The following is a 25,274-nucleotide window of genomic DNA, read 5'->3' as shown; positions in this document are numbered from 1 at the left end:
CCATTTCGGTGAGAAAATGGCAGCAGGCAAAGAAATCTGATAGATGTAGCGGGCATACACTCCACTGTCTGACCTTTTACCGTCACTGTGAGTCTGCAAAGATTTTTGTCTCCCACACATCCCCCTCTCCCTTTTAGTGCTTTTGTCTTTTAATGAACCACAGTTATTTCTTTGGCTTTGACAAAATAGCTTAGATGAAAAATACAATGAGAAGATGAAAAAGCAGATAGTTTATCTTTTAAAGCACGAGTGAATTAAACTGCTGATTATTGCTGATGAAATCTTAATGTATTGGAAATCTAAATACAGAGTGTGGGGACTTTCAGCATAATTTACTTCTAAAGAATAAAAAAATATGAAGAAAAAAAGCTGTTGTCTTGATAATCACTTACCAGGTTGGCCAGGATGTAGTGGTAACTCTTAGCATTCTTTCCTTGCTCAACAATCTGAAAGACATAAACAGAAAAAAATGTGTGTGAGACTTAAGAAATTCCCTGCAGAAAATCCAGTTGGTTATAAACTCTTTGACCTTGAGCAGAAAAACAGTGAGAGCATGCACTGATATTAAAATTTTTTGGTAAGGGCAGTGTTTATAGCAGCCAGTAAATCATTGTTTTTTTTTCATTAAATATCCACTGGGATCATTTTTTTAAATTGATTTCAAAGCGTTCCCAGCTGTCTTTAAATTATGCTAATGCTGATTTTAGCCAAAATCCAAAAACTCGAGTTGTTTTCTCCTGGAGATTGTTTCTGCAGAGTGACAGAAGTTCTTTAGAAATATGCCAACCACACCCCCCTTCACCTCCCCGCTGCTGAGAGCTTGGACCAGGGAGCTTGTTGCCTGCCCTGCCTACTTTTTCTACATCACAAATAGAATCTTTTTCTAACACCATGTTGTCTGTTCCTAAAGTACAAACATTTGAGAAGAGAAACACTTAAAAATGCAATTCCAAGCTTACTTTTCTTAATATATGTACCCCATTATGACAAAAAACCTAAATAATTTTTTTTATTGGAGTAGGTCTTTAATGGAAACTTTTTTGGTGGCTCTGCCTTTTTTCCAAGATCACAACAATGGGATTTTAATGACATATTTTAAAACTTAAATCCCTTTGGAACAAGGTTTTGCCAGTAAAGTATCTTGAGGAAAGATCATTTTAATAAAAGTTGGAAAAAAACTTTTTTTTTCTTCTCTTTTTGTCTCTCTGATAACTGGGTCTCTTTCCAAAAGGTTTCCATCACTAAAGTATTAATCAACACTGAAAATCACATTTCGAGACAGCTGTTTGCCACTGTATTATATAATATTCAAATGTGACAGAACATCCAGATTGCGCAGATCTAAATAAAGCAAAACTAACTGCCCAAAACAAGGGGATTTGCACTATAAAGTGCATTTATTATTCTGTTCCTTCAAGAGAACTGAGGTGCACTTAATATAAGTCATCAGTCATTATTATAATATAGTAAGTTGCAAGCTAATTAGATGCTGTATAAAATTCTACTCATGTCTTTTTATTTAAATATTATTTAGCTTTGATCTTCATGTCCCGACAACTTAAAAAGGAGATAATTTTCCTTAATTCCACAAGATATTTTATCAGTTAAACACTGAACAAGCAGCAATGCAAACAGTAAACTCGTTGTGCTGCTGCTGCAGGTGTGTCACTGCGAGTGTTACACTTTGCAGCCAGGCACAACAATGATTTTAGGAGACGTAAAGGACTCAATTGTGGTCATAGCGGTAGATTGGTTTAAACTTTATAGAAAACATCCCAGGTGTGTGAGGCACAGCTTCATGACAAAGCAGCTTTATGCCTAATTTAGAAAGCTTTTCATCTTCCCCCATCCGCCTTTTCCTCCTGCCTTTTTGCAGAGGAAAACAAAGTGATGATGAACTGTGATCAGTGATGATATGATTTGTGGAAGAAGGTGTATCTGAACCCATAGAACCGGCAGAAATAGTGTTTCAATTTTTTTATGTGCTTTTTTTATTATTAAAATTGATTATTGTTCAGTCTTATGCTTCTCTCTCCTTTTTGGGTTCGTGTATCAACTAGTCTTGTTTTAGATTATGTAATATTAATGGAAAATGTACACTTTCTGTGTTATCTACGTCTAGATCTGTCATCCTTCTAATACAATATTCAAAAGATGGAAAAGAACACTTCAATATTCTATTTTTTGTCTAAGTACAACAGATTATTGCATTTCTCTCCATTTTTGAATCATCTTTTAAAGTGCAAAAAAGGGCAGGAGTTTGTTTGAAACCTTGTGCTACACATTTCTTTTAAAAAAAAAAAAAATAAAATAAAGGCCTTTGCTAAGACTTTTCATTTCAAACTCCACATGCGTTCCATCCAAAAGCTTTTAAATCTTGAAGATGGGTTTGGCATTTGGATAAAATAAATTTGCTCTTTTCCATGGTTTTCCCAGAAACCAAATCCTTAACTGTCTCTGTCAATTGTGTGTCCTCATCTGCACTTCAAACTGAGCAAGCAGCTTCTAAAATAAAATCAGTCTCTACACTTTGGCTTCCTCTTTTTTTTCTTTTTCTTGTTTTGTTTTGCTAAAATTATTTATCAGAGTTCAAGATCAAAGGAGCCATTTACTGGTGATCATTACTACAAGGTTCAGGAAGTCATTACAAACATGATAAATTTGCATCTTCTGGCCTTTTTTCTAACAATGGCCATGCCACAAGAAGCTGATTAAGTCGAATACCTTGGCATAAATAAAAGGAGCTTTAAAATCCCTGACCTGGCTGCATTAGTGTCTCTGTTGGCACATAAATATACATGACTAACATCTAACACATTACCAGTGAAAGACCTAAACTCTGATCACAAACAGAAAATCACAAAAACTATCAAGAAATCGGCTTTAAAGAATTTATGTAATTCTTTTTATTGCATTGAGGGAAATAAGTATTAAAACTTAGTACTTTGTGGCAAAACCCTTAGTAGCAAGCACAGAGGTCAGATGTTTTCGTAGTTGATGAGCAGGTTTCTGCGCATATAAGGAGGAATTTTGGGCTACTTTTCTCTTCAAATGGCTTCTAAGCCATTAGGATTTTGTAGCTGTTGCTTGGCAACGCTAAGCTTTCATAGGTTTTCTATGAAGCCAATCTATGACCATGATATGCTTCTTCTTCAGTCATTCCTTGGTTGCCTTGGCTGTATGTTTTGGGTCATTCTCCTGATGGAAAACCCAACCATGACCCATTTTAAGCCTCCTGGAGGAGGGAAGGTGGTTCTACTCAGGATTTGACGGTACATGGCTTCGTCCATCCTCCCATCGACATTGTTAAGTAGTCCTGTGCAGAAAACCACCCCCAAAGCATAATGTTTCCACCTCCGCGCTTGATAAGGGGGATGGTCTTCTGGGGGTGATAGGCAGCATTTCTTTTCCTCCAAACAAGATTGGTTGAGTTGATGTCAAAGAGCTCAATTTGATCTGACTACAGCATCTTCTCCCAATCATCTGTACATCACTAAGGTGTTCATTGGCATTGGCAGGGGGACTTTGTGAGCACTGGAAGATGCACAGTCTTACAGATGGTTTTCTAGGTAATTCTAGTTCCAGCTGCTTTGAGATCATCAACTAACTCCTGTTTTAGGCCTATTTCTAACTGTTTACATGATCATGGAAACCCCACCAGGTCAGTTCTTGTTCTAAGCCCATATACATTTACATAATTTCTTTAAAATCGATTTCTTTATTTTCTTTGTGACTTTTAATCTCACTGTTAAAAGAAACCTATATTATTAAGATAACAGACTGTCAATTTCTTTTTTGGGTGGGCAAACCTGCAAAATCAGCATGGTCAAATACTTATTTCCTCTGTTTTATGTTAAAAGAAATGAGTACAGAATGAAAAGGATGAAAATCGGCCAACATTAACAAAAAAGGTTTTACATTAACTCAAAGCACAGCAAGAGGAACCATTTTGCCATGCGTGTACTTATGGGATGGTACTCAATTGTTTGTTCGTCTAAAGATGCTGTAGGTCGTGACAGAAGGTGGCATTTGTTATTAATGGTGACCCGAACACTAGTTAAGCCCCGCGGCTCAGCCTCAAGCTGTTAAAGCCAGAGAAGTGAAGGGAATGCAACAGTGAAAGCCGCATCCCAGCGAATGAACTCAGATTGATGCAACATTTTAATGTCAAATTGAAAAGTTTTGGCTGTGAGAAGCTTCCTCATTTCACATGCAAATTTAAAGCATCATTCAGAGTTTAGCCCCAAGAAAAACCTGTTACTTTTTGTCTCTTCCAGAAAGGGAGGAAAACGCACTGAAACATTACGGGTGTTACATTTTCTATCACAGTGAATGTTCTCGGGAGGAACCAAGGAGTCAACATTCTGCATATATGAGAAACGACCCTCAGGATACTGTCAGTGATCTTATCCTAAGATGCTCTGTATAATGCATGAGCGAGTTTAAAGGGCAGGGCTGGCAGCTGTGTGTGTTGGTCATAGTCTGGGCAGTGTGGAAGCAGGGAGCAGATGTCTGTGATGGATGGCAGCTGTCTAAAAGGAGAACTTCTCAGTCTCAGCTGCTGTAAACTGGTGAGAACTGATGCAATAACCTTAACTGTAGACACCAGGCCATCAATAACGCTCACGCGGAGCGCCCATGTTCTGCAGATACAGATGGTGGCAACTGAGAGCGCAGGTGTGTGTGCTCTGTCTTTTTCCCTTGCAAACAATACACTGGAACAGAAACATTTTCCAAACAGAAATAAATCGTTTGAGCGATCTCCATCCATCCTTCCATTCAGAGAGGCGTCGTGCACCATGGAGAGGTCACCAGTCCATCATAGGGGCCACACGGAGAAAAACAAGACAAAGAACCATGCACGATCAACTCCTACAGACACTTTAGAGCCATTAATCAACCCAACCTTCTGTTTGGACTGTGGGAAGAAGCAGGACAACTAGAAACGGTAAAAGAAAACACCAAGAAAGAAAGATTTAAGCAGGAAACCTTGCTTAAAGGGCTAAAGTATTGAGCAAAATGTTACAATAGTACCCATGAAGGTTGTCAACAAGACAAACAATGTATATCTTGTTGACTTCTCTAAGTAATACTTGTTTTAACAAAAGGCAGTAATTTAAGCTTTAAGGAGCTTTACAAATTATGAGGTCTCGTTTCAGGGCAATATGGACAAAAACAGTGAACCAGTAAGAAATGTTGAAGGCGCGAAACAACAGGATTTAGTGTGTTTTTCCTTGATTAGCCATAGGAGCAGCTGCACAGTGCTCAACAATGGAAAACAACTTTAGAGAAAACTTCAGTCTCAGTAAAGAGTATTTGTGAAAACATATTTCACTTTAGCGCAACAGAGACAGTAAAACAGGAAAAATAACAAGATTATTGCTGCCTCAAAACCCCCCTTAAAATTGTTGTAGGAAATTTTTTACATGTTTGCTAAATTGCACATTTGGTGGTTTGTTTTTGGACATTGATTGGAAGTTTATACTTTAACTCAACTATCCTGCATTTATCTAAGCATATTTAAAAAAAATTGAAAAAATAAGTTACAGGTATATGCCATATGAAGCAGAATTTGGACTAGATGTTGAGACACTCAGTATTAAATTGTTGTATTGTTTTCAGCAAATGTATGAGATGCTCCAATGTTTGGAATATTATGGAACCCGCTGCTTCAAGACGATGTTCACAAAAAGGTGAGTAGGCAGTTTGCAATCTTTAAGACGAGTCATACTTGCTGCAAAATCTCTAAAAGATACACTTTCAATATGCAAAAGTGCTCCCACTGGATGAAATCTGGTTGCAGGTTCAGTGAGAAAAGCAGGATATGTAGGCTGGTTCTGTTATTCTTTGTGAGGTTAAAAGATTTATTAAGGTTAATGCAAAAACAATAAAAAAATAAATAAAACATTAAATGAGGGTCCCGCAGGACATATGGGACACTCAATCCTTTGCATTCTGCAAGTGGCATGATCCTTCTTTACTGGACCTGACATCGGCTACATTTTGTGTAACTGCTGAATATACACCATGTAGTAAAGATTAGTTTGGAGTGAATCAGGGGTGAAAGCAGATTTTTGTTTATGCCACAAATTACGTTAACGTAAATCTTTTTAATAGCAGTAAATACATAATAGGGGTGTAACGATTAATCGATGAATTGATTTGTCCAACTAGATTATTCTGTCTGATGCAAGTTGTTAAATGGGTCAAATCAAACTATATCATTGTAAAATAGTTTCAAAATGAAATAAACCGATTATAATCGGTATTGGAAAATACTATTTGAATTGAGGCACAGTAGGTTTATTTTACTGTAACGTAAAAACGACCATGTGCATTACAAGAGACAACACACGTGATGTCAGCAAAAACTGATCAGTCCATCATTACAGTCCAATGTGTGGAAACACTTTGAATTTTGCAGACAGGTGACCATACAGTGTGCTAAAATGTTCTAATAATGTTCACTTCCATTTCATTTATTTGATGTGGAAAAACAACTGTGGGCTAAACGTTATGGAACTAAAATGTGAATGGAATAGCCATTAATTTGTGTTTACATATTTGATGGTAAACATATTTAATTTACACTTGATTATCCTGCAAGAAATACAAAATCAGAAAAACTTCACCTGTACTGTTCAGTGCCCAGGTATTTATCTCTGAGTCATACTGGTTGAATATTTTTGCTAAAGATTTCCTGGACCCAGGTGACGTCAGTGAATCGGCTAGTTCAAAATGAACTAATTTCGACTAGGAATCGGATCGGCAACCACAAATGATATGAATCGCTGTCACCAGATTAAGAACCCAACAACTGCTTTACGTTCATCACAGAAACTGTATATTTGACAGTAACACAAAAGCCTTTATTGAATGAGCCAGTGGAGCTGATACATGGAAGCTGTTCTGTAATTTACAAACAGATGTTCACTGGATAAAAAGAAGCACAACAGTTGATAATTCCATTTTATTCACAGTTGTGTTTTGTTCAAAATTGATGGTGCTTCAGTTTTTGTAACAAAAGCAAAGATGTCTTGGATAAGAGACTGAAGCTAAGAAGAGATTAGAAAAAGGTTTATGGCTAAATTGTGCTTTTACAGGACTGTAAATGTTGCATGTCTGCATATGATAACTGCTACTTTTTCCTCAAATGGTGTACGTGCAAAAGCTTTAGATACAGAGGAATACAAAATAAAAGCTTTGCTTTTATGTATGCCTTTTCATCATCTGGAGAAATCCAGAGTTTGATAAATCTGCCTTTCCTAGTTACTGTTGCTAGGGTATGATTGGACAATCTCTATTCGGTGTAGGGGGTTGATGAAGAGTTAGATGTGCTGCCAAGACCCTTTTCCTTTCAAAAGTGCAGGGGTGAGTAAGTGATGATGTTATCGCAGAAGGAGCGTCAGCTCCAAACACCACTGATGTGTTATTTAATGTATTCTTCCTCTCATAGCTGCTCTGGGAAACAAAACACCAGAGTGGGCTCTTCTTTTTTAAACTTTGTCCTGCATTCAGTTTTTATCAGTTTCTTCGAGAAAAAATACATTTAGTTGTAGAGTTGGTTCGTTAATATTTACAAAAACGTTTTTCCTACCTGGATTAAATTTTCTATAAATGATTCGGTTTCAGTTTGCAACAAGTTGTTTTACTGTTGGTTATGCAGTTAAGAACTTCTCATTATTAAAACAACCTTCAGCAAATACGTACTAGGGTTGAAGAAAAGATGGAAACATGTCTCAAAAGGGTCACACTGAGAGGAATTCTAAAGAAGCTGTGTTTTTTTTAAGACTGACTAACTTTCCTTAAAGACCCACTCCAATGAAAATTGAGTTTTTAGTGTGTTTGACATGTTCTTGTGGTATTTTTTTCATGATGGAGGACATATTTACAGAGAATTAGGCATACACTTGTAGGTGTGACATAGAAGTGACTAAAACAAGCCACAAGCTACATTAAGAAGACTAGATCCACGTGCATTTCTGCTTTCCTTGTCTGAGCTGACATCTTTGTCAAAACTGTATGGCTGGATTTCTTCAATACTGCTCACTTTTTTTTGTTTCACTGCAAGAGTGCAACAAACACCCCTATTGTTAGAATGGGGGTGTAAGTAGCTGTAAGCTAATGGGAAACGTGGGTAATGGGAAGGGGGGGCAGGGTTGCTCCACATCAACAGTCCTGCCCACAACTCAGAGTTGTATTTTAAAGAACTTCTGCCACTCTGCAGAAACTATGTTCTAGAAAACATCACAGGTTTTTTGGCTAAAATATGGCATACTCATAATTAAAAGACCACTGGGAATGCTTTTATGCTAGATCAAAAGATGATCGGAGTGGGACTTTAGGTTCAATGAAGTTGGTATTGCTTGAAATTACAACAAAAAAGTTTAGAGCATAATAATGCCAATTGGTTGAGAACTGTCCAATGTAAAATAAATACTCTGAACCATTGTGGGAATCAACATCTCTACATTAGAAACACCACCAAAAATAGTAAATGATGGTGATTAACAAACATTTAAAAACTAGTTGAGATCAAAACACAAAAAAGTAAAAGTACAACAACAATAGAACTGACAGCTTTGAAATATGGTCAAAATTAGAGCATGTCTATACAGACAAAACCCGAAAAAACTCAAGGCAATGAAACCAAACACCTGTCCGGCTTTTAGAGCTCAAGTTATAAAACAAAAGCCACAGATTTCAGTAGTATTGAAAGCTAGACACTGGATAAAAGGAAGGTCTGTGTTTGATATTTAGAGATAAAGTGATGGGTGCTTCAGCATAGGAAAGGATGCGAATGACATGATGCAGCTATTATCCCTGATGCCTACTGTACCAGCCTGTGAGATGCTACCATCTGGCCACAAGCATATTCCAGGACAAAGCCAGGATTTATTGGACTCAAATTAGGAGAGAATAGTTCAGACAGAAACTTTTTCACACATGGACTAGCCTACACAGAGTACAGACCTCAACCTTATTGAAAACCTTGAGATGTACTCAGGGAAACTTTTAAAAAGACTCCTGCTACTATTTTTATGCAACTTTGCTGCAGAAGTATGACTCTTCCATAATCATTGGTAGGGGAAACATTTTGTATTGATAACAAAATATTTAATACACATCTAATAAAATGCAAAAAGCTTTTCTTGATGATGCAATGACAAAATGCTTAAAACAATCAAAGCTAAACCATTTATCTGTCTTTAACTTCAAATGTAACGCTATGTGTGATTTTTTTCTATGGTGCAAAATAGTTTTAGGCGAAAATGTTCATAATTTGCTAAGCATTATCTGAATAAACAAAAGAAAGGGAAATGTTACCTTTTTGAGGATGCCTGTGAGCCTTTCAGTCTCACAATCTATAATAATCTGTCCCTCCTTCCGCTTGTCCAAATCCTGGAACACTTTCAAGAAAGATGCTTCCGTCATGGTCTCCACGTTGACCGAAGTCACCTGCCAGTTCCTCTCTGCTGCTGTGTCCAGAACCTTTTGCAGCACTGACAAGCCTGAGGAGAAAACATATGATAAATGGAATCAGAAGCAACAAATCTGATTACAGAAAGCACACAGACACAGCTAAACCTTTCTAAACCCCCTACCAGTTGGTAATCTCTTTCACGTTTTTAATAGTAGTATGAGCAATACCTGTTAGGGGCTGCTTTTATAATATGTATGTTGTAATTAGATCCTGAGCTGAGAAACAAATGAAAATATAATTTGAATAAAGTTGTGCAAAGAGAAAATACAGCTCCTGATCAGCTTATCCATCAGAATCTTCCCTGTAGCTTTGGTGATGAAGTGTAATGAGGAGGGCAGTCCATTAAGCACACTGACACTTACAGATGAGCTTTTCCAGTTTGTGCGCCGTCGGGCTAAATAATCACTACTTTCAAGGTAACAAATAATCAGCGAGGGTTTTGTCACATACGAGCCAGCTTTACATCCTTTAAGCTCAATTAAAATCAAAACCACACAAATACACTGCCAGCAGAATGTTGCAGAAATATTTGAGCTGAAAGAGGAAAGAAAACAGGGTAACTAAGGAATTTGCCGAGAAATAAAATTATATCAAATATATAACATATTGATCGTGGGCTTTGAGCGTGAATTATTGTTGTCTTCACTAATGGTTGACACTAGATCAATAACTTTCTTCTAAATCTGACAGGTTTTTCCTTCTTGCATAGCAAATTAAGTAGTTCCACCCACATCAACCTGACAGTCATTATCGAAATGAGTTGCAGTAATAAAAAAGAAAAAAAGAAAACTATTATATAGTGAAGCTCCATTTGCTTTTCTTTTGCTGCCAAACATCATTTAAGCTCCCTGTGGGACCACAAGTCAAGCGCTTTTAGACATCTACCATCATATGTGTGTTCACGCTCACATTCAAACAGGTCATTTTCATCAGGAAATACACGCAAATTTGCGAGCGGCTTATCCATAAAAACCAGCTACGCAGACTCTGTCAAAAGAAGAATGAGAAATGAAGTCACAGCACAGGAAGCATGATTGCTTGGTCTTATTAAAATGCACAGCAGCTGCTCTCCAGGCAATTCGTGCTGCTTATTTGACACCATGTCGTTAAAGGGGGAAAAAAAAGAAGAAAAACAAAAACTGATAGTCTTTTAGCTTCAAATATGACCACAACCTTAAAATAATTTAATTTTAGAAGAATGAGAAAAATATGATGATTTTGACCAAAAATTGACACACAGGTGAACTTTGATGGTATATTTTGCTTTATATTGTTAACAATCCATACCAGAAACATACATTTTTAAACATTTTTGGTTGGAATTAGTTTAAAAACGTTAGACCTTTTTCTAATAGATTTTGGTGTTGTTGGAAAAAAAATCAGGACCAAGGACAGCGCTATGCAGTTTTAAACCTTTTCAGAAACAAAGGAGTTGACCTGTTTCTGTTTTTTTGTTTTTTTTGTATTTGTTTTTTATATATTTTTGTAACCTGCATGTTGACTTGTTTCTGTTAAATTCTTTATGTGTTAGATTCCAAGAATAAAGAATGTTGCTTGGCAATAGTTAAGAGATACAAATGAAAAAAGCATCATTTTCTGTTTTAAAGAACATTTTAAAACAGTAGTTGTAGGATGGCAGCTTTTATCGAACATTTTTATGCACAAATATAAGATTATTAATCAACATGGAAAAAGCCAGTTTTATGATGCTCTCATACTACCAGTAGCTTTAGATTTGAAGTTTTATTTAACTCAAGATGTTGTAAAGTCACCAAGAGGCTCATTCTATCAATAAACTGGATCTTTTTTTTGAGCAACATCTCACATTTTTACACCCAAGAACTGACTTCAAAACACTGCTGCTGAGCTTTGTTATAAAAGCGCGTATATATTCATTCAGGGAGTTCCTACAGCAATTCAAGGCTATAGATAAGAGTGGAAATCAAACTCGTACACGTGTGTAATTTTCCAATTACAGGGATGCATAAAACAGGAGCCTGGCTTTGTAAATGAGATGAAAAGACTGCACGTTTCTGCTGTACTGCACACAGGTTTAATTGAGAGTCTGCAGATCATTTCATGTATGTGGCCCCAAGGAACAACCTTCCCTTCACAATGTTATCATTGTGGCTCTGCCATTCCAATCTCAAGTTTGTGTGTTGCACAAATTAAAATGTAGCCTTTTTTGTCATGCTTACATGTTTTTTAAAAGGATAAAATCTGTTTTTATTAAATTATTTTAAATATCTATTCTATTGATTTTGCTTGTTTTAGACTTTCTGTCCAAAATCAAGCTTTTACTCTTTCTTTTTTGCCTCATCTGGATTTTTCTTTTTTATCATATACATTTTTCATCTTCATGCAGAGCCTCCCTGGACTAGCCAAGGTAAAAATGATCCACCAAAGGCATCTTCAAAGAGAATAGTATGATAATAGAACATGGCTTTCATGAGCACCTTTTTGGCCAGATGCATGAAGACTGTGCACAAGGCAATCAAGACGAGCCAAAAAAAAAAAAAAAAATACACACTTCAGGAAACCATCTCCAGAATATTGTTTATGATAGGTTTAATGGGCTATCAAATTTGTTTTCCCGTTCCTGGCTTTTAAAAGTAAAAAAGACAAGCAGCACATTTGTCACATTTATTAAAGGGAGCTTCACCAAAAGGAAAGAGAGCAAGATGGATGTTTGCAGGAAAAAGGGAAAACGTTAAAGCTATTTAAACTACAGTAAGAAAAAACAACATGTTTGCGCATTGCTCTTTGCCTTAGAAGGTGAATTAAACAAATATACAAACAAGATATTAAAGTTCATTGACATTTAGATAAAACAAATTACAAAGAAAGGAGAGATAAGAAACACTGGATACTTTAATAAATCATCGCGAAGTAATAAACACACACATACGTTCACATATGTATGTATTTATATACATTGATGTTAGGTTTTTTATAAAATCAATTAAACAGAAAGATCGACTTTTTCTAATTCTTAATATAACACGTAAAGGTGACTGTGGTTTCGTATCCAGACACCAGATGACTGCTGTTATAGATTTCAGCAGCTCCATCCCAGTTTCAATCACACAGGGGTGACCCTGCATAAATATACACACACAAAAAACAACATGTTTGAAATGGATTTCAAATGAAATGTTAAAACAATGCCATCCTCCATTGGCCATAAGAAGAACTATATACCATAGAGAAATTTGAGCTGTAACAGAGACATCCATAGATTCCTATTAAAACGGTTTTCACCATTTCACCATCATTATTTCACTATCTGCATCAGGTCAAAACACGCAAACCTGCACAAAGAGTGGCAATTCAAAAGATGGAAGCGTTGAGCCTCGTCAACTAAAATATTCAGCCGGCCAAGTCATGCTCTAAAAGGCACAACACCTGGGACAGGTGGTGCAACATAAGGTAATTCTCTTTGATTTATTTATGTAATAAATTATTTTCCAACAGAGGAGAAAGTTAACAGGTGCTCTGCTTTACTTTTGTCTGCCTTTGCAAGATTATCCTTAAAAACACTTTTTCCACACTGACAAATACAGACATATGTGCTAAAGATAATAAAAATGTCACAAAATCAAACAGAAGGGAAATTTATGGACTTGTCAGAGTGGGTCAAAAGGTTTCTGTTGTTATAATGGCAATAAGACTATTATAGCTCTGTGAAACCCTAAGTGAACTTGTGCAGCAGAAAGAAAGTCAAAATAAAAAAGGATGGAGCTTTGTACCTGAATCCGAACTGTACATGTAGACAAACTTGGTCCATCCATAGTGATCGATGACTCCCACCAGTGCGTCCTGGAGCTCGGGCCTTAACTGGATGACGAACTGATTGGCTGTCTCGATGGGGAAGGATGGGGTGACAAAGCAGACGTGCAGCGCTCCACAGAAGGACATGAGCATGTTCACGGTCTTCCGGTCGTAGAGTCCGATGATGGCGTACACACCTTTGGAGAACTGGGAACAAACTGAGAAGAGAAAACAAAGATAGGTGATATAGAGAGGGGTCGTTTCTAATGTTTTGTCCTGTAGGCTTAAAGGCTGGGTGGAAGAAAAAATGAAAAAAAGGAACAAGTTAGCCTTTAAAGAAAGTCTAAAAGCCTCATAACCTTAACCCTGATTCATCTTAAAGACAGTGTTAATAAAAAAAAAAAAAAAAAACAAACGATTCCGAGCCCAGCACATATTGAACATTATCATGTCTTCTCACAAACTAAAGCATGTATGCAAATTACAAATAATCCCTGACCAAAGTAAATAAATCTTTCAGGCATTCAATAACCCTTTTTTTTTCCTTTTTGCGATAATTAAAATAAGCTAATGACGGAGCATGCTAAAGTACTTAAAGACAGGCGTCTTTGCAGGCAGCATACTGTTGTTGCTATGGAAACAGATGGTTAAACAAGTGGTAATGGACAGACTGCTACGCTGCAGGCAGACCAAAAATGATGTTGTTCAGTGTAAACTATTTTTTTTTGGCTGAAATGTACAAATGTGTTGGCCTAGAATCTTCCGACCAGCAGAGGATGAATAGTTGGTCAGTTCTTAACACAATGTCTGGGTTAAAAAAATCAAATCACACATTAATCAGGTGTAAATATAAAGTTATGCAGTGTCAAAATATTTATAACCATATAAAGTTTCACTTATTTTGAAGAACTGGCATTCTATTTTCTGCTAGAAGAATCAAACTGTTGTGTAAAGTCTTTGGAACATTAAGTCCTTGTGTGAAAGTATTGTATTTTACTCCCAAAAGCAATGTTTTCCATTTTTGGACTGCACTGTAATCTTTAAAAGTGTTCAGAAAAAACAATAATGATGATAATAAGCATGAAAGACACATCTCTAGATTAAAACATTTTGTCCTTGTATGTTGCTAGTAGGCACAGACTAATTACTGCAGCTGTTTGCTTAAATCCAGGAGGGGAATTTGTGTTTTTGGACATAACATTTTTTGGAGTATAAAAGAAAACATAACAAAAGGAAATGGTGAAAAATATATTGTGTGAATTTCAACTTTAAAAGTTGTGATGGTAGTTGGCAAGAAATTCCCCAAAAACTGATTATAAAGTGTTTACCAAACTAAATTTGAAGATATTAAAAAAAAAAAATCAATGACAAGAAATTTAAAAAAAAAAGCTAAATTTTTTGTTCACATTAAACATCCATTGATTTGTACAATTGTGAAGACATAACTTTTCTCTTGGAAAAAAAAGATTTCTAAAAAATTAACCAAAATTCCACCTTAATTATCAATGGACAGGTTACATTATGATTTAGTTGCAAACCTCCCACTCCAATCAACTTTTAATCTACAGCGTTCCCCCGCTTATTTGCGTTTCACTTTTTGTGGTTTCATGCAGACGCATGTATGAGACGTTTGCATTGGAGGGAGGTGATGCGCGGATTTTGGAGGAATGAGGACGGAGATGAAGAGCATCCCATCGCCCTCCAACAGCTGGTTCCACTGGTTCCTGATTCGCTATGGCCAAACTTTGTGCCCCTGTGTGACAACTGACTCAGAAGTGGCCGGATATTATCCTGATCCGCGGATGAAGATTATCGCGAAGAATAATTATCATCCGGATGAAAGAATGGTGGATAAAACCGGCCTCTTCTGGAAGAAACGACGTTTAAAACACGCTGCTAACAGAGTGACGCGCCGTGCCAGACCTCTGGCTCTTCACTGATGGAGGAAGCATGGGCTCCTGGTTTTAAGGCATAGAGAGTCAGAGTGACACTCCTAATATCCTTTAATAAATGCTCTACAAAGCATCAGAAATTTTCCAGAAGGGTTTTTTATTTGCTGGTGGAGGAATACTGCATTATTAAAATGTTCCCAGTGGTCTTCTAATTATATATTGATAATGCTGTTGGCCAAGATAAAAAAATATATAAATAAAATTGTCGTTTTCCAGTACATAGTCTCTGCAGAGTGGTTGTAGCTCATTGTGTTGTGGGGGGGCCATTGGTCCTGAATGGCGACCCTCCCCTTCCCATCATCCATAGCCGAACTATCTGTTTACACTCTCTCCAGCTACCTTACACCATCTCACACTCTCAACCCAACATTGCCGGTGCAACAAAATGGCGAGCAATATCCAACAATCCAGCAGTTTTTATCCGGATGCCAGCTCAGATGAGGAAAACAAAGACACACAGATCTAGTTGTCTACAAGTGGATGCATCAGAATGGAGTGGAGCAGAGAGTTTGTGGCTCTCTATTCACAACTACAAGCTTTTTCAAATGGCATTTTTTCATCTGCTCCTGATTCACAGCAACTTAAGTAAAGTAATACCGGTACTCAGTAGTTTGATGTTAAGCCTAATTGTCTTTATTTATGTCCTTCATCATGATTGAAATATCACAAGAACACGTTAAAAACACAGAAAACAAGATTTTCAATCAAGTGCGCCTTTATCGGTTGGAAAAAAAATAGTTTTCACTATTTGCCAAATTTTATAAAGCCTTCCCATTAAAACCATTTCATTTCCTTTCCAGTTTGCAATGTGTCTTCAGTGGAGGAGGTGAAGGCTCTTTTAGGAGAGGAGAGGTTAATCAATGCATCCCCAGGGCTCCACTGACATTTTACTGGCAGCAGGAGACGGTTTACATCCCTCATTTGCTTTTCTCCATTCCATGTTAGTGTATTTTTCTTCAGCGCATCGTCTGTTTATTGCTTTGACTTCCTTTATCTGGGAAAAACAAAAGATTTCTTCATGGCATTCTTTTTAGAGGCTGTATCATCTCAGCCATACATGATATCTCGCCGCTCGCAGGTCTGACCTGGGCTATTTTCTGCAGGGGCCATGGGTGGGCCTCACTTATCTTAGTATTTACCCAACAGATTGAATCCCGGCCTCTTTCCACGTGAAGGCCACCCTGCTGCTCGGGGCTGAGGGAAAGACAGAGAGGATGGCCTCAGCCCAAAACGCCTAACCTGTCACAGACCTGCACCCTCCGGACAGGCACGTGTGAGTGTGACGGCGATCCAGGGAGAGAGGGAAGTGTGCAAAATTGGCGGCCTCACATAAAAATGCATGTGCCCGGCACACACACCTAAACACACAAACACATATGCAGCCTCAAGTGCTCCAAAAGCCTGGTGACTCACCCTACTTAAAGCAAGCCCTGAAATAGACATTTTGCGCCTCGCCACACTGACTCAGTAACAGAACTCTCTTCCCTTCACGCTCTGCACACGCTGCTGCTAGTAAATGGACGCTCTGTCGGCTGCTGCTCTCCACAAGTACGTATTACAATTTCATGGACCAGATTTTAGAGGTGTCCTTCACGTTATCCCTGGATGTAAGTAATGTGAGCTTGTTTGACATCTCGAGCAGGTTTGCATTACTTTTCCCATCAGCAGGTTACAATGTTTTAACAAACGAGTCATTTTTCATACTAGGAAAGGAAAACAAAAAAGTAAAAAAAGGGTGAACCATGTAACCATGGGGCACTGAACTCCTGCTCCTAGCTGGCAAACCACCTACTTGTTGGTTCAACTCCACATGAGCGTGACACAAGGCATTAGTGAAACTCAGCGGTCTCGGTTCAGATTGCAGCGCAGATCAGCAGCACAGTGAGAGTGTTTGTGAGCGAGTGGCTTGTTAGTTCTTCTCCACATGTGTAACGACACTGCAGGCAGGGCTGTGAGACCTTGAGTGATCTCGAAGACCCCAGAAACACCTGTCTGCCCTGGCACTCTGCATTTCCTCACCACAGTTACAGCTGCCATGGCGGCAGGACTGAGGTTGCCTGGGCAACGGTCTGTTTCTCTGGCAGGAATTAAAGCGGCTCAGAGCTGCTAAAGGACTTTCGGAAGATGGGGTGGGAGTTGTGAGTGTTTGGACATTTTGTCATAATTAGGCTTCCCCTCATGGCATTAGCAAATTTGCAAAACTGACTTGGCTTTGCAAAACCCTTGGATAATTTTTGAAATAATGGAAGGTTCCACAGTCCAGTTCCGCTGCCTCACACATTAATTTGTACACAAAACAAGTAAGGGGATAAAACTCATTAAGTATGCCCCACTACTGTAATGATAGGGGAAGACATGAACAGACGTCAGCTAAGCTGGTTCTATATCAAAATATATATTTTTTCTTTTTAATCATCTTTTGGTGTGTTTTGAGCATTTAAACATGAATAACTCATAAGTCCTGCAGGGTCTCAGCGGGTCCATCTTAATTTATGGGTTCTTGTTTCCAAAGTTCCACATCCATAAAAATATATGTCATCTGCTTACGATATAAAATGTGAAAATCATCATAATTAAACATTTTATGCAGAAAATATTTAATTTAGTATTAGAAATATGTTCCTTAAAGGTCAGATACTGTATACTACTTAAACAGATGATCTCTTAAGTGTGTTTCTGAGTTTCCCAAGGATCTTTTAGCTTTGGATTTCAAAAGATAATAGGTGTCCAATCAGAGGATGTCACTAGATAAAGAGATTCATTAGATAAAGTGGAAAGACTACCACTAAATAAAATTATACTGTAAATATAGATGTTACTCCCATGATTGTGATGTGCAACTTTGCAGCAATTCAAACATATTTTAATAGACATTTCCAGCAAAAAAAAATGCATTTTTAAATGAATTATTTTGATTAAATTAATAAGTCTGCAGCATTTAGAACTAGTTGTCCTCTTTTTAAATAATAAAAAGTAAATTTTTCTGTATGAATGATAATTGATTGCATTCTTTGGGGTCAAAATGTTTACAGCCACAAAAAAAGGAAAATAAACTTAAATCCTTAAGGAACACTCGCACATGGAAAGGAGCTGTCAGAAACAAATTACACAACTCAAGTCTTTCCTGTTCTCTGTTTCCTGAGCCCGGCAGCTGTTCCTCTGCTAGGCATGAGCCAAATATTAAATGACAGACGTGTCTCTGCCGTTTGCACAAAGAGGGCATGTTTGTGACAGTTGCTTGTGCATCTAAATTTCTGGATGATGGCAGAGCTGTGACGGGAGTGTTGAGCAATGCGGGATCTTTCATACCAGCCATAAATATTTAAGTACAAAGTTTGGGTTTAATAAGCACATGAAATATTACATCAAACAGCATTTTATTATTTATGATAAATGAAAAGAAAACCTCCCAGCTGCCTACCAGCTGCTGCATGTGTTGCACAGACGCTGATCTTCCCTGCAACTGCATACAAAACACAAATCTAAAGAAAGGACACACACACAGATGTTACTGCCCAGTGTGACAATGAGGTCAGTAATAGAGGGATTTCACAGCAGCGGGAAGCCGGGTTCAGCGGGAGGGAATTCGGTGACTAGAACCTCAAAGATGCTAAAAGATGTTTTTATGACAGAGCTTCCACAGTGACAGCTGGAATTTCAGGTGAATCCACAATATAGGTCACCCAGTTAAGGTAGAATATCGGGTTTCCTGACCTACCATGCTCATTTCTACTTTGCATAGGTTTTGGGTAATGTCAGCTTCAAATGAAACCATGTTTTGTTTTTGTTTCTTCAAAAAGCTACAACAGGGGTCAGATAAATTCAGCCTGACATTCTAATGTTACCTTTACACTAAAAAACAGCTTTCAGGGAATCTACTCCATGATGTCAAATGGATTGAGGTATCGTGTTATTTCTTTTTAATAAATCCAAAAATATTTATAAGCTTCCTAAATGCTGAAAAGATAGAGGCACTTTTATTTCACAGAAAACCATTTTCTTGCTCCCTTGGAAAAGTTTGCTTACCTCCCTGCAAATGTGTTGAATTTCTTTGGTTCCACTGGCTTCCTCCCACATCCCAAAAATATACATGCCATGCTATCTGTTGAATCCAAATCATCCGTAGGAGTGAGTGTAAGCCACATGTCCCTTTCTTTAGGCAAACACATAAAAAAGGTGTGAAACAGGATGAGCTTGCCAACACATTTCTTAGTGATCAATTTCTCCACTCAGTCTTTATTGGAATCAGGTCAGGACCATGGACAGCACCTTGTATTCAACAGTGAATTACATAAGAGTGAAAGTAACGGAAGAAGTTAACTTTATTGACAAAAAAAATGTTTTAAAATGTGAACAAGTATCCCTAAAACAAATTAAAAATGATCACCTATTTGGTGCTTAGAACTATACTATCCTAAAATGAGGGGGGGGGGGGGGGGGGGGGGGGGGGGAGCATAACAAGAGTGTACCATAAAATGTTTTGCCCATTGATTGTTTAGAGATGACAAAATAAAATCTTCTTTAATATGTACTGTCATTTGTAATTTTTGTTTAGGAAAGTAAGGGGAAGTAAGAAAGAAGATGATTAAAGTCGGACATTGAATATTTTATTTTTAGGCCATACCCCCTAGCACAAATTCAAACCTCCTTAGGTATTTCGGACTCACTTAGCTGATAATCGTGTTTTTGGTATTTGTAAGATGTTCTCATGGCATTTTCCCGATGATGGAGGACATACATAGAGAAAACTATGTTTAAAATAGCATTTCAGTATCAGTAGAAGACAAAAAATGTCATTGGAAAAAGCTTGTAGGACATAGGACCTACAACAGTGGTCCACTAGCTCCCTGCTCCACACTTCTCTGATGCATCCACTTTCAGACAACTTGATCCATGTATGTCTTTATTTTCCCCGTCTGGGCTGGAATCTGACTCTGAACTGTACGGCTGGATAGCTCCAATATTGCACGCCATTATTGTTGCCCTGGTAATGTTAGGTTGGAGTTGTGAGGAGGTGTAAGCTAGCGGTAGAAAGAGTAAAGAAAGGTATGGTGGGAAATGGGGTGGGCTTACTCCAAGCAATAGTCCCACAACTTTGGGGTAAATTTCTGCTGAGTCCCTGCTGCTCTGTGGAAAAGATGACAATGACAGTGTTTTTTTGCTTTTGGCTAAAAACTGCATAATCACAATAAAAAAGACCACATGAAACGATTTTGTGATCGACCAATAGATGATAAAAGTTGTACTTTAAGGTTGAAGTTGCAACAGTATGCCACTTAGGTTATAAATTCCTAGATGTCATAAATGGACACAATGGACTTTTTGTCCAGCTTTGATTACATAAAGACTAAAATCCACCATCGATTCAATTCTCTACCTTAAAAAATAAAATATTACCTCCTGAGTGGATTCAATCTTTCATTGTCAAAGTGTTTTCTTTTAATACTATCACAAAGATTGAAAAAAGATAGAAACAATGTAATTAAAGATGGTAAGATAAGTCTACAGGATGAAACTAAATGTCATCACTGATTTTAATAAAAAAGCAGCTAAAGGAAATTATTTAAAATGTTTGTTTTGATTAGCAGGGACAATATAAACCAAATCACAAATATCTTCTTTGGTTTCATCACCACACAAAGCTGTCACATCAGATGGTAATAAACACCTTCTCATAGGGGGAAAGATCACCCAATCGACCACGGCACAGATTGAAGGGAGATAAACACATGTGACACCAGACACTGGAAGACACAGGCAGTTATCCTCCACTCAGCCACCCATTGCTAATAACTGCCAGATAATGCATGTAATAAAAAAAAGAGAGAACATGTTGTGGTCCCACCGGTCCCATCCATCTTCTAGAAAGCCAATCAGCTATGTTAATGAAAGGCTGAGACGAAGAAGCCAATAAGTGGTTCAGTCATGCACACACAGAGCAAGATCTGACTTGAAGGGGTGCAGATGCTCTTACACCCACCCTCTCACTGGTTTCCTTAAGACTCCGTTTCACACACAAAGCCTGTGAAGAATTCCCGAGGTAGATGTCGGGGGTGGCCTGGTCTATGGGCCCTCCAACACAGTATGACTCACGCAGCGCAATCAATCTCCTCCTGTGCCAAAGACAGGAAACCAGGGGACCAAAACACAGCTCCGAGCAGTACCTGCATGAAAGTCTTCACAAAGGACTGAGTGGGAGGCTTTTAGCGTGCCAGCAATTTTCTCAGGTGTCTCCTGCAAAAAATATTCATGCCAGTCAACATGCAAAGCGATAATGTGTCAATGTCGCAGGAAGACATTATTTAATCCATGCATATTTCTAGAGAGTAAGTATTTAGGGGAATAGCGGGGCTGAGCTTTGCCTCAGTGCCTTCCCATCTCTGTGCCCATATGCCCCATGGAGTGCTGCGCTCCAGGGAAGTGCGCTTGCCATTTCCTGGTATAAACAGCTTTAGCTACAACAACTCAGGGAAGATTTACTGCCTGTGCAACAGTAACAAAGCCACATTTTTGTCACTTCTGCTTAAGGCGGCCAAAAGGTAAAAAACGATGAAAAAAAAAAGTGGGAAGAGACTTTGCTGAAAGAAAGCAGAATCTTCTCTGAAACATCTCAGACGATAAACTAAAGAGTCTAAAACTGTTTGGGTGATAATTGGCTGATAAAAGCTTTAAAAGGATGTGCCAAAAAGCAATGGAGGTCTTGCACGTGTAGGTGATGAGGCGGAGTGCGGGGAAAACAAAACCGTGTTGGTGCCTGCGGGACGGGATGACAGAGGGAACAGAGAGAGCAGATGCCAGCCAAGCAGTGGGAAACGAAGAGCCCACACCATGAAATCTAGATCTCTCTCATTTCCTCTTAGTAATAAAACAATGGCAGCGCGTCGCCTCATTAAACGGGTAATCGAGGGTTTGAGAGCACTCCCTTCAGCTCCAAACATCTTTCTCTCCCTCCTTCTCCTCCAGCGTCTCACTATCTAACCCTCTCATGCTGCATCACTGAATCTCCTCAATGTTTCTCCCCATGTTTCCAATCTGCTTTGCAGCGGGACCCTGCCACCTGCTGAATAAATGCTTACCTGGGCAGCGGGTCAGAAACACAGCCCAGACCAGCTCCTGTCAGGGGGTATGGAAATGCCTATTATCTCCTTAACAATTATCCCTTCACAATTATAAGCCCATCTGTGGATCAGTGTGGACAGGTGCTGAGGGACGAACCCACTCACATCCATTCCCTCTGACAGGAAGCAATGGAAGTGGATGGAGCAGGAATAGGCAAACACTCAACTTCTGTGATCATTCCCAAGAAAGCAGGGTATAAATTAGCAATTTGCCAGCTGATTGCAGTGAATTAAAACATCCATAATACACCTAAATAGCCTTTATTAACTCTTCCAAAACTCTTTCCTTATTTCGTCTATTAAATCAACTAAATGTGCTAAACATGAACTACAGCAAATTGTGGTTTACTTTGATGGATATGACACCAACTTGTGATGCTATCAGCTAAAATATTTGCAGTCTAAAGTTGTTGTTTTTTTACTTATTTAAAGTTTTAAATAAGTAAAATCATTTGATGAAGGTGTTATTGAAAAAAAAGAAAAACACAAAGAACATATTACTGCCATTGACTTTGTGTATTAAGTCCAGCCCCCCACCAAAAAAAAATAATTTGCCCCTCAAGCAACAAAACATCATTTTACATCCTTTACATTTTTTTAAATAAAGAAATCACATTAGTAGTTTAATGACAAGTCTGTTTAAGCTGGGTTTGGGTTTGACCTTTTGTCCTGGCGTAAAACAGTCCTTTTTGGTGCTTTATGGAATTTATCCTACGTTTTGCTTGCTTACATTTACATTAATGTTTTGGTCTCTTTAAATGTACAAAAAACTCTGTAAAAACAAAAATCTCTCTCTCTCTCTCTATTTATATAAGGGCGTTTTTTTACATATATATATATTAAAAAAAACGCCCCTCTCACCCTTCCACGGGTGGTTTCTCCTCCAAGCTCGGGTCCTCTACCAGAGGCCTGGGAGCTTGAGGGTCCTGCAGTATCTTAGCTGTTTCTAGCAGTGCGCTTTCTGGACTGAGAGGTCTGAGGTCTTTCCAGGGATCTGTTGTAGCCACTCCTCCAGCTTGGGGGTTACTGCCCCAATTACCACAGGCACCACTGTCACCTTCACCTTCCATGCTTTCTCCAATTCTTTTCTGAGTCCCTGGTATTTCTCCAGTTTCTCATGTTCCTTCTTCCTGATGTTCCCATCACTTGGCACTGCCACATCCACCACAATGGCTTTCCTCTGTTCTTTATCCACCACTACAATGTCTGGTTGGTTTGCCATTACCATCCTATCAGTCTGATCCTGGAAGTCCCACAGGATCTTTGCCCTCTCATTCTCTACCACCTTCTGAGGTGTTTCTCATTTTGACTTTGGGGTTTCCAGTCCATATTCTGCATACATGTTCCTGTATATTATTCCAGCCATTTGATTGTGGTGCTCCATGTATGCTTTCCCTGCCAAGATCTTACACCCTGCAGTTATGTGCTGGATTGTTTCAGACGCCTCTTTGCACAGCCTACACCTTGGGTCTTGTCTGGTGTAGTAGATCTGAGCCTCTATTGCTCTGGTGCTCAGGGCTTGTTCCTGAGCTGCCAGGATGAGTGCTTCAATGCTGTCCTGTAGGCCAGTGGCTTCCACGCTCACTAGTCCTCGGCCTCCTTCCTTGCGGCTAGCATACAGTCTCAGGGTGCTGGATTTGGGATGGAACCCTCCATGCATGGTGAGGAGCTTTCGTGTCTTAACATCCGTGGTCTGTATCTCTTCCTTTGGCTATCTTATTATTCCTGCAGGGTATCTGTGCGTAGCTGTTTATTGTCCTGGTCTTGTTCTTGCCATTGAGCTGGCTTCTCAGGACTTGCCTTACCTGTTGGAGGTATTTGGGTGTTGCAGCTTTCCTTGTTGCCTGCTCCAGGTTGCCATTTGCCTGTGGAATTCCAAGGTACTTGTAACTATCCTCAATGTCTGCCATTGTTCCTTCTGGGAGTGAGACCCTTCCTGTATGGACTACCTTGCCTCTCTTTGTCACCATCCGGCTGCATTTCTCGTGCCAGAATGACATCCCAATGTCAGTACTGTAGATCCTGGTGGTGTGGATCAGGGAGTCAATGTCACGCTCGCTCTTAGCATATAGCTTGATGTCATCCATGTAGAGGAGGTGACTGATGTTGGCACCATTTCTGAGTCGGTATCCATAGCCAGTCTTTTAGATTATTTGGCTGAGGGGGTTCAGACCTATGCAGAACAGCAGTGGGGACAGAGCATCACCTTGGTATATCCTACATTTGATGGACACTTGTGCAAGTGGCTTCAAGGGTGGTTTTCCACAGCGTCATCGAATTTCCTATGAAGGCTCTAAGAGTCCTGTTGATGTTGTACAGTTCCAAGCATTCAGTGATCCACGTGTGTGGCACTGAGTCATAGGCTTTCTTGTAATCAATCCAGGCTGTGCACAGGTTGGTGTGTCGTGACATGCAGTCCTGAGCAACTGTTCTGTCAACCAGGAGTTGGTGTTTGGCTCCTCTGAATCTCTACCAATGCCCTTCTGTGTGTTGCTCATGTATTGATCCATGTGCATATTTATCTTAGTTGCAATGATGCCTGACATGAGCATCCATGTTGTGGAGAGACAGGTTATTGACCGGTAGTTGGATGGGACTGCACCCTTTGAGGGAACCTTCTGGATCAGGATTGTTCGCCCTTCCGTTAGCCATTCGGGGTGAATGCCATCTCTTAGCAGCTGGTTCATTTGTGCTGCCAGGCGCTCGTGGAGTGTGTGAGTTTCTTTAGCCAGTAGCCATGTATCATTTCATGGCCTGGTGGTGTCCAGTCCGTCATACCTGAGACTCTTTCTTGGATGTCTGCCACTGTGATCATTACTGGATTCTGTTCAGAGAGGTTCCTATGTTCTTTTCTCAGACAGACCAGCCACTGGGCATTGCTGTTATGTGCTGTCTCTTTCTCCCATATACTTTTCCAGTACTGTTCAGTTTCTAGCCTTGGTGGGTCTG

The 25,274-nt window shown here is 38.9% G+C and overlaps 1 protein-coding gene across 3 annotated transcripts in view; it reads right to left on the bottom strand.

The window, feature by feature from the left end:
- The window catches only part of LOC101164162 (glutamate receptor 1), a 219,680-nt gene that overhangs the window by 47,754 nt on the left and 146,652 nt on the right, over positions 1-25,274 (bottom strand). For all 3 annotated transcript variants that reach the window (XM_023959328.1, XM_023959329.1, XM_023959330.1), the window contains exons 4-6: positions 13,234-13,473; positions 9,328-9,512; positions 393-446 (exon numbers count right to left, since the gene is read on the bottom strand). In XM_023959328.1, coding sequence (XP_023815096.1) covers positions 393-446; positions 9,328-9,512; positions 13,234-13,473 — 479 coding nt within the window. The remainder of the gene's footprint in view (positions 1-392; positions 447-9,327; positions 9,513-13,233; positions 13,474-25,274) is intronic.

The sequence above is a fragment of the Oryzias latipes genome, chromosome 10 (assembly GCF_002234675.1).
Source record: "Oryzias latipes chromosome 10, ASM223467v1".
NCBI classification, from domain to species: domain Eukaryota; kingdom Metazoa; phylum Chordata; class Actinopteri; order Beloniformes; family Adrianichthyidae; genus Oryzias; species Oryzias latipes.
This window is presented reverse-complemented; position numbering and strand designations above follow the sequence as displayed.